At 44.0% G+C, this 13,997-nt stretch overlaps 1 protein-coding gene across 2 annotated transcripts in view; it reads left to right on the top strand.

The window, feature by feature from the left end:
- PHACTR1 (phosphatase and actin regulator 1) overlaps positions 1–13,997 on the top strand; it is a 310,226-nt gene that overhangs the window by 285,684 nt on the left and 10,545 nt on the right. For both annotated transcript variants that reach the window (XM_009884181.1, XM_009884182.1), the window contains 2 exons: positions 4,446–4,501; positions 9,566–9,627. In XM_009884181.1, the coding sequence (XP_009882483.1) occupies positions 4,446–4,501; positions 9,566–9,627 (118 nt within the window). The remainder of the gene's footprint in view (positions 1–4,445; positions 4,502–9,565; positions 9,628–13,997) is intronic.

Here is a 13,997-nt window from a genome sequence, read left to right as displayed (position 1 = left end):
CACTGACGAGATGGATAGCATTAACCAGCTCTTTCTCAGTGCTCATCCACAACAAAACAAGAGACTAAGGAGAGAACACCTGTGACTTATAGTAGGGGACAGCCAAGGCAGCCAAGAGCGCTGTGCTTCAAAGGTGCTACCAGACAAAAGGGCTGCAAGAATCTGACCCTCAGCCCCAAAACTAGTTGGCCACTGTCCTGAGAGCCCTCTGGGTATGGCCACACTGCGGAGCAGGGCAAGCATCACTGTGTGGGCTCTTCATTTAAGTGTTTTGTATTGCCTAGGGAGATGTACAGCCATGTTTTCCTTTTATTGCTCCTGCAGGACACTGCCTCATGGAGCAGAAACTTCCCATTCTGAGTTTTCAGTTTGCTGGGCAGGCTCTAAACAGTGAAAATGCTGCCTCCCTTTCCTCTGGTTCCCTGAAGAGATTACACCCACCCCCACCAGCCAATATTTTAGGTCTACAGCAATTGGTTTTTCATGGTTGTCCCTCCTGCTCCCAAACTCCTCATCCACCATGACATGCCAACCCCAGCCCAGAGTAAATTCAACAAAACAACAATAACAAAAAAAAAACCCAACACCCAAACAAAACAAAAAAAACCACTACACGATGCCCTTACAAGTGCAGAGCAGCTCTTTGTATAGATCTAGCACAAGGAATGTGGTGCATTTTGATCATACAAGGAATTAATTCAGAAAATTGGTTCACCATAAATCTTAGGAACGTTTTCTTTGTAGTAAAACCTTTGTCAGTGTATTTGCAAAATAGCTATTAACAATAAAACCATATGAAATACAAACCAGGCAATACATTGCAAAGCACAAATTACAAAAACCAAGCTTTCCTATCCCCTTGCATGCCTGAAGTGTATTGCAAAACTGCATGAATGGCACGGTGAACGTGAAGCATGTTCACACAGGAGATTGTAGATACAAAAAGTACTGTTAAAGGTCATTAATTTTTAAGGCCTGTCTTACCTTTTCCAGGGTTAGACACCTATGTCCATACACCTCCGTGAAACAGCCAGAGTTACCTTTCTGATCAATAGCAGCATCGCATGTCCCACTTGGTTCTTACAGTTTTCACAAGCAGATTTGTTCTTTGCTGTGCACCAGACTCCTTCCTCACCTCCATTTTCTCCTGTTTATTCTGACTGTGCTGTTAATGATACATTTGTTTCCTGGCCTCTGGCCTCTTGACAGCTTCATGCAGCCCCTGTGATGTTAAATGAAATAGGGCACAGCAGTAATCCAGGAATCAAACCACTGAAATCAACCTCTGCAAGCTAGGTTTTATTCTGGGCAGCACAGGAGGGAAGGTAGAAGAGGGGAGGTGTCACACCTGGTGTTTTGCCAAGACCAGAGTGGCACACTGGAGATAGTATACTGAAATTTGGTGTGAAAAAAACCCAACTGTATCTTTGCAGCCATGGTAAAAAAGCAATAGCTGCTTACGTTTCTTGATTTACAGTATCTGTAACTAGCATCAGGATTTTTAAAGATGGTAACATTAACAGCTGTTCAACATCTGGCAAACCTAGAAGTTAAGAGGCAAGAAAAAATAACTAAATTGAAATTGATGCTGTTCTGAAGAGCTGGTGGAGTTGTTTGTAAAGCCCAAAGATAGTTTGGGGGCAGAAATCACTGTAACAGCAAGAGAAGAAATGAAATGAAATGAAATTAAATTAAATTAAAAGAGCAAGAGACCAAGAAAAGAGATAATTATGAGAGTTCGAAAGGGAAGGGCTGGGGAAGGAGCTGGGTTTGTTTGAGGAGCTCGTCAAGGAGGGACACAAAACGAGGGAGCAGGAAGAGGTTCAGTCAGTCCAAAAGGATGATGGAAATGGGGATGTAACAGCAGTTCATGGAGGTAAAAGCTGACACCGGTACTGGAGGCCAGGAACCTCCAGAGCTTCTATTCGTTACCTTCTTCCTCCTCCAGCTGTGCTTCACTGTTTGCACTGTAAGGACTAGTCATGATTTTGTTCTGCTACCAAGGTACCTTATGTTTTCCTACTGCTTGTGTCTTGCTATTAAAAATCCTTGGGTTTGTAAGAGTCCAGAAGCGATCAACAACCCATGAATGCAGATAGCTTTAGATCTTCAGACTGAATCTATCAAAAATGTCATGGCTTTTTCTGCCATATAAGTGCATCGCTTGAAAATGGCGGTCATCATTTAGACAGGAGCACTCTGCAGCCTGAAAAGCGTGGATAATGGGATCCATAAAATAATTTGACTCTCGATGGGGAACACAGGTACTCGGGTCTGGCTTTCTCTAGGGACCCTACCAGGCAGCATGGGAAGAATCCCACAGTCTGTAGGTCTCTGAACAGCACAGGAGTAGAGGGTGTGTATAATACCAAGGGCATACTTGGAGGAAATCTCTGTCCTCCTGTGTGGAAGCAATGACACAGTGAAGTGGAAGCTTTGTTTAAATGCATCTACTTCATGGCAGGTACCCCAGTAAACACATGGAAGGTTTGGTCCTTTTTGTAAATCACCTATGTAGATAGATAGAACTTCTGCCTTTTGTTAGAAACAGTGCAGTGTGAACTATTCTTGACAGAACTGTTAGCCGAGTCCTTCAGTGCCTGTTTTCTTGGAAAGGGGAGGACCTTTTCAGGAGCATTCTCTTCAGGCTAATTTCTCCTTGTTTTGTGATGTTTGTTTCTGTAGAAGCAGCCGCGCACTGGATGGCTGGAGTCCGTCCTTAACATCCCTCTGATGCATCCTCTTGAAAAGCATCACGGTGCAGTGGATTAAAAACATTGTATAACTCAATTTCTGGAGACATACATGGTGGGGCTAAAAGCGGCAACTTTTTCTCTGTGATTCTCATCCACTGCTAGAAATAAAGTAACTTTAATTGCTTCATAGTTCTAAGGTGAAGTTTCCCATTAGCAACAGCTACTGTATCTTAAAGATGGGAAGAGCAAGCGCTTGAATAGCACCTTCTGTTTTCCAAGTACTTTGCAGACATTCTTTACTTCTGAATTAAGGATGAGTTTCTGTCCCTTTCAGCACTTTTTCCAGTGAGGTAAATATTCAATCTGCTGGAAAGAGACAAAGCTAATGATTCCCAATTCTCCACTAGAATAGGGCCATGTTCTGCTGGTTTGTTTTTGTGGTGTAAAGTGGCCCCAAAGGATGTACGGCTGGTATCACCTCTGCTGGTGGAAATCTTCAGGCTATATGAAGTCAGATGCCCGTAGTGCTTCTGCCTTCTTCCAGCTAGCATAGGGGATGGGCTCCTACCTACCCTGTGCACTTCAGCTCTGTGCACCACGCACGATGCGAGGGGCAGGGGTATTGAACTGGCACATGGGTGAGCTCCTGGCTCTGGAGAAGACTGGGGATGTGTGTGCATCTCTGAGCAGTGGCTCAGCCCCTGTGTTGTCAGCAGCCATTGTCAGATATCCCTCAGTCGATCAGCCGTGCAGGGACAGCCCTGTTTCAGCGAGCTTCTGTGCGCTGGTTCAGGGGAAGCATTCATCGCAGAAGAAGCCATGTAGCCAGCGTTCGTATCATGTTTTTTATCAGTACGCAGTACCTCGCATGGGAACTAATGAGACAACTGGCAGAGACTGGGGCCCCCACGTTGGGAACATCTCTGAATGACCACGTCTGAAGGAAGACTCTCTGTCCTGTCGCTGGCATCGTTGACAAAACTGCCATTGACTCAGAGGAGCGTATAAGGAGGCCCAGCAGTGTTGACTTCTGATGTCATCTCCCTGGTTTACTTTGTTTTCCAAAGACCCCTTTGTGCTTCTCTCCCTTGCTTTGTATTCTGAATAGTCAGACCAATTCCACACTCAGGGTCCCCATTTTTAATTAGATTGCATTTTGTTGTGACCCTATTACGTACAGGTTGACTAGCAAGTCACACGATCCTTCAGTGTAAGATTTAATAAAAGCCACAAGAGGAGGAGGGAAGCGAGGGTGCGGAGGAGGAGGGCTGCTATTGTTCTGCCCTCAGCGCTGCCAAACCATCCCTTGTTTTTGCTGTGGACTGTCTGTGTGCTCAAACGCTGTTTGAACAAACGGGGCACAGTCAGGAGGCTGGCGAGAGGGCAGCGAGAGGGTTAGCTGGGTCTTAGCTAGAAATACTTGCACGAGTCAGGAAGCAGGCATGGGAGGAAGGAAATTAAGTGGAGACATCTGTGTAGCTTAGCTTTCAACAGCTCTGCCTGGGGTAGGGGTGGGAGAGTCATGCCTAAGATGACATAACGTATTTTGTCTTTCGTGAGTTGAAAACAGAGGAAACTGCAAAAGCGAAGCATGGTCTGTGTCACGCATGGTCCGGGTGTACCAAGTACATAATGGAGCAGTGTCAGTGCGTTCTGCTCTGCCTTCCACACCCCCAAATAACTCTTCAAGACAGAGAACTGAGGAGAATGTGATATGGTCCAAAAACTGATCTTGGACTTTTTTCGCAGACGACTGAGCCAGAGGCCGACTGCTGAAGAATTGGAGCAGAGGAACATTCTGAAACGTAAGTCCTGATACTGCTGACATTTAACCTGAAGCCAGCTAGTTTGGGAGAGTTTAGATATATATTGGGTGGGTATTTTATAAAACATAAACTGTTCCGTACTTGCATCTTTAGTAATAATGGAGTGCATCATAAATGCAAATAAGCGTGCAAGTCCGTAGCAACATCTAGAGCTGCAGAAACAATTCTTTAAAATCAGCGTCAGGAAATTCACAAGAATGAAGTCTATGGGGAAAAAAACCCAGATGTTGAGTGTCTTTTGCAAGTCTTGTTCCAAACAGAGGGTCCATCATTTTGAAAAGCCTTCATGCAGCTCTTACACAGGATGAGTATCCCATTATTAGTCAGTAAAGACATTAAGGTATGGCTTGATTAGTTTTCCTAAAAATCTTCACAGCAAGCTAGACTAGGTGGAGCCTTTATTCAATTAAAAAAGAAACCGATGTGAGTCAGGACTATTTCCCTGAAATGTTCCCCTGAAACTCTTCCTTTAAATCAGCCAAAAACTTTCTGGTAGATCCTCAAAATGTGAAATGATATTTTAAAGGGACAAAATACCATTTCGAGACCCTGATCTGAGTTGAGTTGGTAGATACATTGCCACCAGCTTCAAGGGAAGCAGTAATGAGTCTAGCACAAATCTCATAATCTCAGGAATGAACAGGAAAAAAAATAGTTTCTTTACTCACATTGCACTGGTTTGAATATTAAAAAAAAAAAAAAAGCAAAGCTGTTTATCTAATTGTTGTTACTTTGGAAACAGAAAACAAAAGAAATAAGTTAGTAAATCCATCATTCCAGGGAATTTTTAAAAAAAATTACTACAGAAAAAAGTATTCCTAAATGGTACCTTAAAATACCATAGTGTCTCCTTAGGTAGGTCCATAATTTACTCTTTCTTCTTGTTCAAATAACTGTATTATCCAGAACTGTAAAAGTGTAGTAGCAGAAGATTAGTTCTCTGAATATTAGCAGAATTGATTGATTAAATACTTCAAAATCAAATTCCTAGCAAGTTAATGATAGTGTTAACACTCAGCAGGGCTTTTTCATCTATTCATGTTATTACGTGTGGCAGACAAAGAAAAGGAGAGGGACACCACTGTCAATGCAAAGAGGAGAAAAGACTGGACAGCTGAGCGGCGTGGGTGAGCCCAAGGCTGCCAGGAAAGCCATTTGTTTAGGGTCAGCCCTATCTTTTGATAGCTGTGCTCCTACTGTCTACTCCTAACTCCCATACCTGGCAGCTGGAGAAAGTCAGGGGCAGAAAATGGGGCAATAGGTGGCGCAACCAGATGTGACTGTCTCACGGGGGAGTAGCAGCACAGCTGGAGGAAGGGGAACCTGCAACGTGACTGATGCCAGGCTCGGGCGAGGAGGGACAGAGGCCAATTCTCTGGGCAGCTTATGCTGTCATCCCGGGACTTGCCACCAGCATGACCCAACATGTGTCATGCACCACCTGGCACTGGTGCGTGACCAGTAAACACCACCCTGGCACTGGTAAGGGTGGCTGGGGGGAGGTGGGGGTCTCAGGCAGCTGCTTTGGCAGCAGTGTTTGAACCAGGATCAGCGGAGAGGCTGCATCTCCAACGCTGGGTGCCTTGCAGAGATTCCTGAAGGTCACTTTGCCAAGTGCAACAGTCACGTAGCAGCCTGAAGATGTCTCACATTTCAGAAGAATTATCCCCTGAGTCACGTTGGTTTCTTTTTGAATTTAATAAAGGCTCTTAAGTGACGTGGGTGTATTTGAAAATATTACCCTGAACCCAGAACTGTATTGTATTTCATAAATGGAATTTTTGTAGCTTGGTTCCTAAGCACAGATCTGCCCCATAACATGCGTGTCTTGGTAGGCAAACAGCTTCATAATTAGAGGAAAAAGTAATGTGGTGTTTCCAAGACATCTCAACTTTTGGTGAAGCACAGCAGGAAAGGAACAAACAATTAAAACAGTTACATAATTAAAAAAAAGAAAGCACAGAAATCTCTACTCCTAAGCAAGTAAATATAGTGTCTGGTTTGTACAGCATCACTCTGTGTCCTTTCCCTAGACTTCTGAGAAAAAGAATTATAACAAATACAATGGAGCCTAGAGAAAAAGAGATACAGGAAGAAATAATGAAGAGTGAAGTTTCTTTGCATAAGCAGGTCAAGCTGTTTGCAAAAGTTCAGCTCATAGTGCACACACATACAAAAAAAAAAAAAGAAAACCCAACAAGCTCCCGAGTAGAGTAAATAGGATTTCCTCTTTAGTTAAAGCTGAAATCTCCTTGATGCAAATGTATCTGGTACTGTGAATCTGGTACTGTGATGTTCCTGTTACATGTGTAACCACATTATTGCCTATTCTGATGGGAAGAAATGAGGCAAAATGCAGCTGGACATCCAGCCTTTATATGTGAAGCGATCACTTCCTAGCTCCATGCTACTGCAATAATTATGAGATGTTCAGCTTTATTGAATTGCAAGGGCAAAGCCCCCATTGCGCAAGTTCCACTACTTGCTGGTAGCACCAGTAAGATTACAGCAGCCACAGCAAAGAAACCAAGAACAGGGACACTGATGCTTGAAGGGTCCTTCACTGAAGTATACCCAATTCCCTGACTCTTACTTAAGTCAATGGCATGTAGAGAGAGGTGCAAGGTTAGTGTGAAGACTAAAGAACGCTTTTTGCAGTTAATACTTGCTGGCCAAGTTTGTGAGGAAGGATGCCTCAGTCCCCCTCGTGCACCACTCCCATGCCACTTCTCCGATGGATACAACTACTTCAGTTGTCAGCCTGGCACATTCACAGTTGCGTAAATTCCTTACAAAAATGATGGTTAGGTAGGTTCCGAGGGTCTCAGACTGTATTGGAGGACGTTTCACACTGGCACAGAAATCAGGGCTGAGAATTGCACCCACACCCACCGTCACCCACACAGGTCTCGAGAAACAGAGCATCTCCTGAACACCTAAGATAAAATAAAGCAACGGTTTTGTAGCTTCACATGGTTGGGAGGACTTAATTAACTTTAAAGAAATAGCTAGAACAAAGTCACTTTCTGGTTTTGGAGGAGAATGTATTCCTAATTCCCAGTTTTTACCTGACTGAGGTCTTCAGCCTACCTGGCTGTCTCTGAAGGTGGGTGGCTGGGCTAAGAAGTGAGGAGAAAAGAAAGACATCATATGCTAAGTACAATATGAATAGCCTTAACTAAGTTTTATACATAAATCCTCAGCTGTTTGCAGTTCTACCCTGACTCTGTGTGGGCTCTGTTTAGCACCGTGTCTCTCTGGCTTAATCTTACAAGGATTTATTAATGGCTCTGTTTATGAGAGTAGGTGTTTGCAGTACCACCTCCTCCAAATTTGAGACACAAAGGGAAGAATGAAAGTGCTAGAGGAGCAATTGCTACAGGAGAATCCAGCTCAGTAGGAACAGTAACCATTGAAAGAGGAAAAATGTATTTATCAGTGTAGTTATTCCAATTATCATTTTAAAAGTCATTTGTGACTCCCTGCTGTCTTCTGATCTTCTTACTCTAGTATCAGTTTCCTTCCTCCTGAAAACGTAAGCAGTATTTTTGGTAAAATGGCATTTAAAGATCAGAAGTGTATTGTAAAACATCACACCATTGACTGGCTCTTTGTCCACTTTGGCGGAGATTTCCTGGTACTGCTGAAGTCAGTGAGCAGTTGTGATAGACCTGTCAGCTCTACTCTCCTGAGCAGCAAGAAACCTGGCTTCCAGCCGAGCCCTCCTCACCTCCTCACAGCTGAACCTTTGGTCTTATTTCTGTGCGGGGAAAGCCCCAGTTTTGAATGCATTGGTTTGAAAAGTTGCATCTCCTCCGCTGTGGGTAGACTTCCTTTGGGATAGGACCTCCTTATATTATTTTGGCTTGTCCCAGTTCGTTAGTGGGAGTGCTGACCTGATGTCTCTTGACCAAAGAAGTTACAGCTGGTTTACTGCCACTCTGCCAGGGGTGCCTGCTTCTCCCACAGAATCAGCAGAGAGGAAAGTGGGATTTCCCCCTTGGGTTTAATTCAGTCCAAAGTTGGACAATTTAAATCAAGCCACCTATCCCAAACTGGCTTTTGAGGTCCATAATCTCCCCTGCAGAGAGTTACTCCTGCCTGAGCTAGTCCTATCTGAGTGAAAACAGATCATACCGAGGGCACAGGGTACTTGTTGGAAAAGCCAATGAGCTGTGTTTGCTCTCCTCTGTTATACACGGGCATGACTGGAGTAAGAAGCAATTTAGCCAACAACGAAGCAGTGGAAAAGGATAGTGACTGATTGAGGAGCTGAGTACCTAGAAACCTGGGCTTTTAGTGGCTTTTGGTAAAGTTCAGTGGAAAGACATGCATGACAGCCTGCTCCTAAGTTGAAGAAGAGTTAGTGTACTCAAATGTTATTGTCCTCTTGAGGGATAAGGGTTGAGGCGGTTGAGGCTTTCCCTGGTAAGTACTGGTAATGTAATCTTTTGGCTTAATGTTGAAAGTGGATTGCCATAAGACGTGCTTTTACGCTCCAGTGTGATGCTGTGAAGGCTCATGATAGAAGGACACTCTCTCCTTACTCTGCTCAGGTCATGGGAAGTTGCAGGTTTTGCCTGGCACCCCTATTCTGATTGTTTTTTCCCTTCTTTCCAAAGAGTAGCTGCAGAGAAATTATTCTGTAGATGGAAGAAAAAAATGCGTGTGTGTCTTTTCCAACCATTGACCTTGCAGCCTTGCAGAATCCAACCGTATCGTAGCTGAACCCCCTGAGGCCACCAGGCCTGTGGGCAGGGAGATAAGGGTTTCTGAAGAGCTGGCTCGCTGCCTGGCCCTTCTAGAAAGTGTCACACATGAAGAGATGCCAACACAGGGAAAGGAAGAAGGCTGTAGATGTTTTATGAAGTGTGTGAAGAAGTGCAGTAGCTACGGATCGAGGAAGTTCACCAGCCCCAGAGGGACACGCTGTGCATCAGAGAGGTCCTGAAACATTAATATACTGATGGAGAGGCTTATTTTGTTGCATACTGTGCATGCCTGATGAGTCCACAGCCTGAGATCCTTGTAAATCTTTTACAGCCCGGAATGAGCAAGAGGAGCAGGAGGAAAAACGAGAGATAAAGAGAAGATTAACACGTAAGGTGAGAAGCAACTTTGATCCTATTATGACAATACTGTAATTTTCTGCCTACTGCACAGTTGTTTGCCTTTCTCCTTTTCCTCAGCACCGTTTTCAACAGGAGAGTGTGAAACAAGTCTTAAAAGAAATCTTTAAAAGAAATGACCAATTTATAGGGTGTAAGTCCACAGACAAGTGAAGGGAACTGCTTTGTGGGCTACTGCTGGTAACGTTTTGAAAATGGACAAAAGACAATCTAGTCTTTATAACCGAAGGAGCTTTGAACAGTGAAGGATACAGAGCCTAGCGTTGGTCTAACCGTGCTCCCTGTAAATGTAATGGCTTCAGCAGCCATTACAAAGTGAGCAAAGTTAAAACAATGCTGATTGCATTTGAAAATTCCACCTCAAAAAAAGCATAAAACTGAGAAATAAACTTTTTTCTGGAAAGGGAGATTGTCACTTGAGGCATTTAAACTAAATAGAAACAAGCACTCGCAAAATGGTGTGTGGCGCAGAAAACAGTCTTGTGTTGGCAGGGAAGGATGAATGAAACAGCGTAGTTTGGGTTTAGTTTTTCTCCCATTTGAAAGTCATTTACTCTTAAAACTGAAGAACAGTCATTTCAGATAACACACGTTCAGTTTCGCAGCTGGTGTAAATGTCTACAGATGCCCCAATATACATAGCCAACAATCCATCCTGTTACTGCAGATAAACTTTATTTCACCACTGATGTATTTCCTATCTCCAGAGATGGAGAAGGACCCCGAAAAACTCATGTGTGCGTGAGGCAGCACTAGCCCCTTCCTGTATGTTTTTAGGTGGCTTTGTCTTTTTGAACTGTGTGATCACAAGCTTTCATAGTATAAATAATGACAAGGAAAGGGCTGTAAATATACATGCAAAGGTTACATTCAGAGAGCTGGATTGTTTTCTTTCATTGTTAAAAATCTCACAGCTTGTTCTCAGCTCATGTAAATGAGCAGAGTTCTCCATCACCAACAGGATGATACTGCTGGTATCTGCAGGAGCTAAGAACACAGCCCAGAGAGCCGTAATATTATTTTTAAAACACTTAAATTCCTGACAACAATGGCAGGGATGTTCTTACATCCTCTTGTAGCGCTGCCTGAAAGAAAAGATCCTAACTGCATTGCAGATGTTTCATGGGACTTCTTAAGTTCTGCACAAAGGCTAGAAATACCATTTTACCAGGCTTTCGATTTCCTGGTACATTGAAAGGTAAACACATACAGGAATCCAATCCAAAGCTTCATGCCATTTGATGAACAGCTGTAATAGATAAAAAGCAAAGCTACCCATGCCCAATGTGCTGCCTAAGAAATGGAGGCTTGCTAACTCAGCCTGCAGTATCGCCATACGGTTCCTATCCTCCGCTATTTCGTAGGAGAGCTACAAAGCACATGAATTGTCTGTTGCAGGCAGAGGCCACAGCTACTCGCTAAACTAAAACGCCCATGCTGCTATAGCATGGGAGCAGTGTCTGCTCCCTCAAACCTCAGCAGTCTTCTATGAGATTTCTTTCTTTGTCTTCGTTGCACTTTTAAGTAGAAACAGCAGTGAGAGCAGCGTCAGGCTGAGCCCCGGGCAGTCCACTCTTTAATTTCATACCCCTGTTCCCGGTGACATTCCTTTTAGCCGTTTTTGCCTTCTTCCCTCGTAAAGTTTTTTCTCCCCCACGTTTGTGAGGTTGGTAGCAACATGCCTTAGCATTGTTTGATTTTGATCATCTTTTTAAACTCTTGTAAATTGTTCTAGTGACACACTGTAATTTTAGTGGAAGAACCGCAGGCCCGGTCTAACAGCAAATTTTGTTCTCACCTACCAAACATGCCATTATAAAAGCTCAGAAATCACTAGAGGAAAGAAGTGAATAAAGTGTGCAAGTGGGTAGATAACAACTAGAAATGCCAACTACCTAGTGAATCCTGCAAAAATTGTTGTTATTCCCCAGCCCTGCCTTTCATGAGCATGTCCCAGATGTGTCGTCGTGTCTACAGCAGAGCGGCAGCCTCCGTCTGTCGATTTGTACTGAAGTCTTATTACCAAAGGATTTTAAACCTCGGATCAAGCAGAAGTTTAATTGCGCACGGCAAGTGTTTTGCCCAGCAGACCTTTCTGTTTGCACTGAGGTTTAATGCACACAACATGCCTACAGGGTAAATTCAACATAAGGACAGTATGCCACATATTGCCTCCTTGTAGCCACGGGTAGTTGGTAATGAGAAGGGAAGGGGGTTCTGCAGAAGCTGCTGAAAAGGCTTTTGACCTTGCACTCTAGAAATTGCTACTGACCCCGATTATTTCGGTGGCGTTATTCCAACTCCAAGGGAACAACCCACTTCATCCATTAAAAAGCTCTTCTTAAATTCCTTCAGCACTGACATTTTGTTACAGTATTATGATGATAAGTTGTAACATGACGTGCTGTGATAACTAAGATTACCTCGCTAGGTCTAGATGCCTTATTAAAGTCGGCAATAAATATCCAGTTGAATTCATCATCTGGACAGGCAATTTCTAAAAAAAAAGTTTAAAATAATCAGGTGACCTATAGCGAGCTATCCCTTTAAGCACTTTTCATCCTCTCAGACTCATCTAACTCCAAATTAACTGGGGATAGGGAATAGGTGCCATTGAAAGAATAAAAAGGAGGCAAATGCTGCTTGGTACAGTTTCTCTGTAGCCCGTGTCCCTCCTGCCCGAGGAAGGAGGGGTGAAGCGTATTTGCCTGTCTCCCGAGATGCCCACGGATGGGTTCTGCCCATCCAGCCACCCCAAACTCCCTCTCCCTGCCCCTCAGGGCCCACCGAGCAGCTTTGAGTGGAGGGACATGCAGGATTAGGAGAGAATTTCTCTGGGCACTGATCTTGGCCCACAAGCCCATTCTGGGAATATTAACGTGCAGAGGCCCTCTGGGAGAAGTGTAGCAGGCAGGTCCCCTCCACAGGGAGATCTGGGCCCCCAGGAATTGCTGCTAAGAATTTATCCTCTCTAAATCGTGGTGAATTTGGCCAAGCACCAAGGCAATTAACACAAGCCTGAACTTCCCCTGAGGACTTCCATTACAGAGAGAGAGAGTCATAGCCTGGATTAACAGAACACGTTACAAATCACTTGTAAAGAGGAATAAAACTCTTCTTTTCCTGCCTTCTCTGGTCTCAAATAGCATCATGCTCCCCATTCTCCAGAGCTGTTTACTGCTTCCTGTGCCCCGCTGTCAACATTTCCCAGAGGTCTAGCTCCAAACCTAAAAAATCATGTAGCAGTAGTAACAACGACAAAAGTGATGAGCTATGGTTATTTCTTAAAATCTGTGCAATATTCTGAAATCTTTGCTCCCATTAAATTCCTGTCCTGGTACAACTTAAACTCTCTGTTTGTTGGAGAGCAAGCTGGTGCCTCACTGGGAAAGGTCTTACTGTTCAATCTTTTCTTTAATTGACCTCCACCAGCTTGCATCAGCACAGGCTGTGCAAAATAATGAATTCTTGAGAGAGGTGGGACTTGTCAAAGGGAGGTGAGAGGGAGGCAGGGGAGGGATAAAAGGTCAGAGAAGAAAAAAGGTTAGCGGCTAATTTGGATAAACTGCATTTATAGTCAGAGGGAAAGGTCTTCGGGGCATTTTCATCACATCCGGCTCCTATGTCTTACCACAAAATGTGGGGAGCAAAGGAGAGAGGGGATTGTGTGCACTGCTAGTTAGGATCTGTAATTTTTCACCTCGGTTTCTTCGCTAAATAACAACCATAACATTTTAACAAGATAGCAAAGCAGGCAACGATGAAGCGACAAGACAAGCTTCATTGTGACTCCAGTGGAGCAAACTCAGCACTTCACATTTGACTAAATCCCAAGACCAGACTGGCCAGAGTACATCCCCCTTCACTTTACCTGGTGGTGGTGCTTGGACTTGCTCCATTTCCCATGCTGAGAACAAAGGGGGTTGTGTTAAACCCTCCCTTGCAATTTGGCTTAGTCTCAAAGCTTGAAACATGCCCATTTTTATCTCCGGTGATACGGAATATATAGAGGAAAACTTGACCTCCCATGACAAGACTTGGGAGGTCTGTCCTCATTTACACTGCTCTCGCGTTAATACAAATCCATTTACTTCTGAAGGGATTTTTGCCCCGGTTCACAGTCAAATAACGAGGTCACTCACCGTAAAGTTGTCCTGCTCGCTCGGCTCACAGATCTTCACAAATAGGTAAATAGAAATGTATATGCCCAGGAGGTACACCCAGAAAAAGTCCAGACACACACACACGCACATCCATCTAACATTAACAGAAGTAACTAAAAAAAGGGTACAGCTCAGTGAGTAAGATGCCTTTCTTCCCGCATGAAGCACCACCACCTTGTGCAT

The sequence above is a fragment of the Charadrius vociferus genome, unplaced genomic scaffold, assembly GCF_000708025.1.
Source record: "Charadrius vociferus isolate BGI_N301 unplaced genomic scaffold, ASM70802v2 scaffold444, whole genome shotgun sequence".
Taxonomy (NCBI): Eukaryota; Metazoa; Chordata; class Aves; order Charadriiformes; family Charadriidae; genus Charadrius; species Charadrius vociferus.
This window is presented reverse-complemented; position numbering and strand designations above follow the sequence as displayed.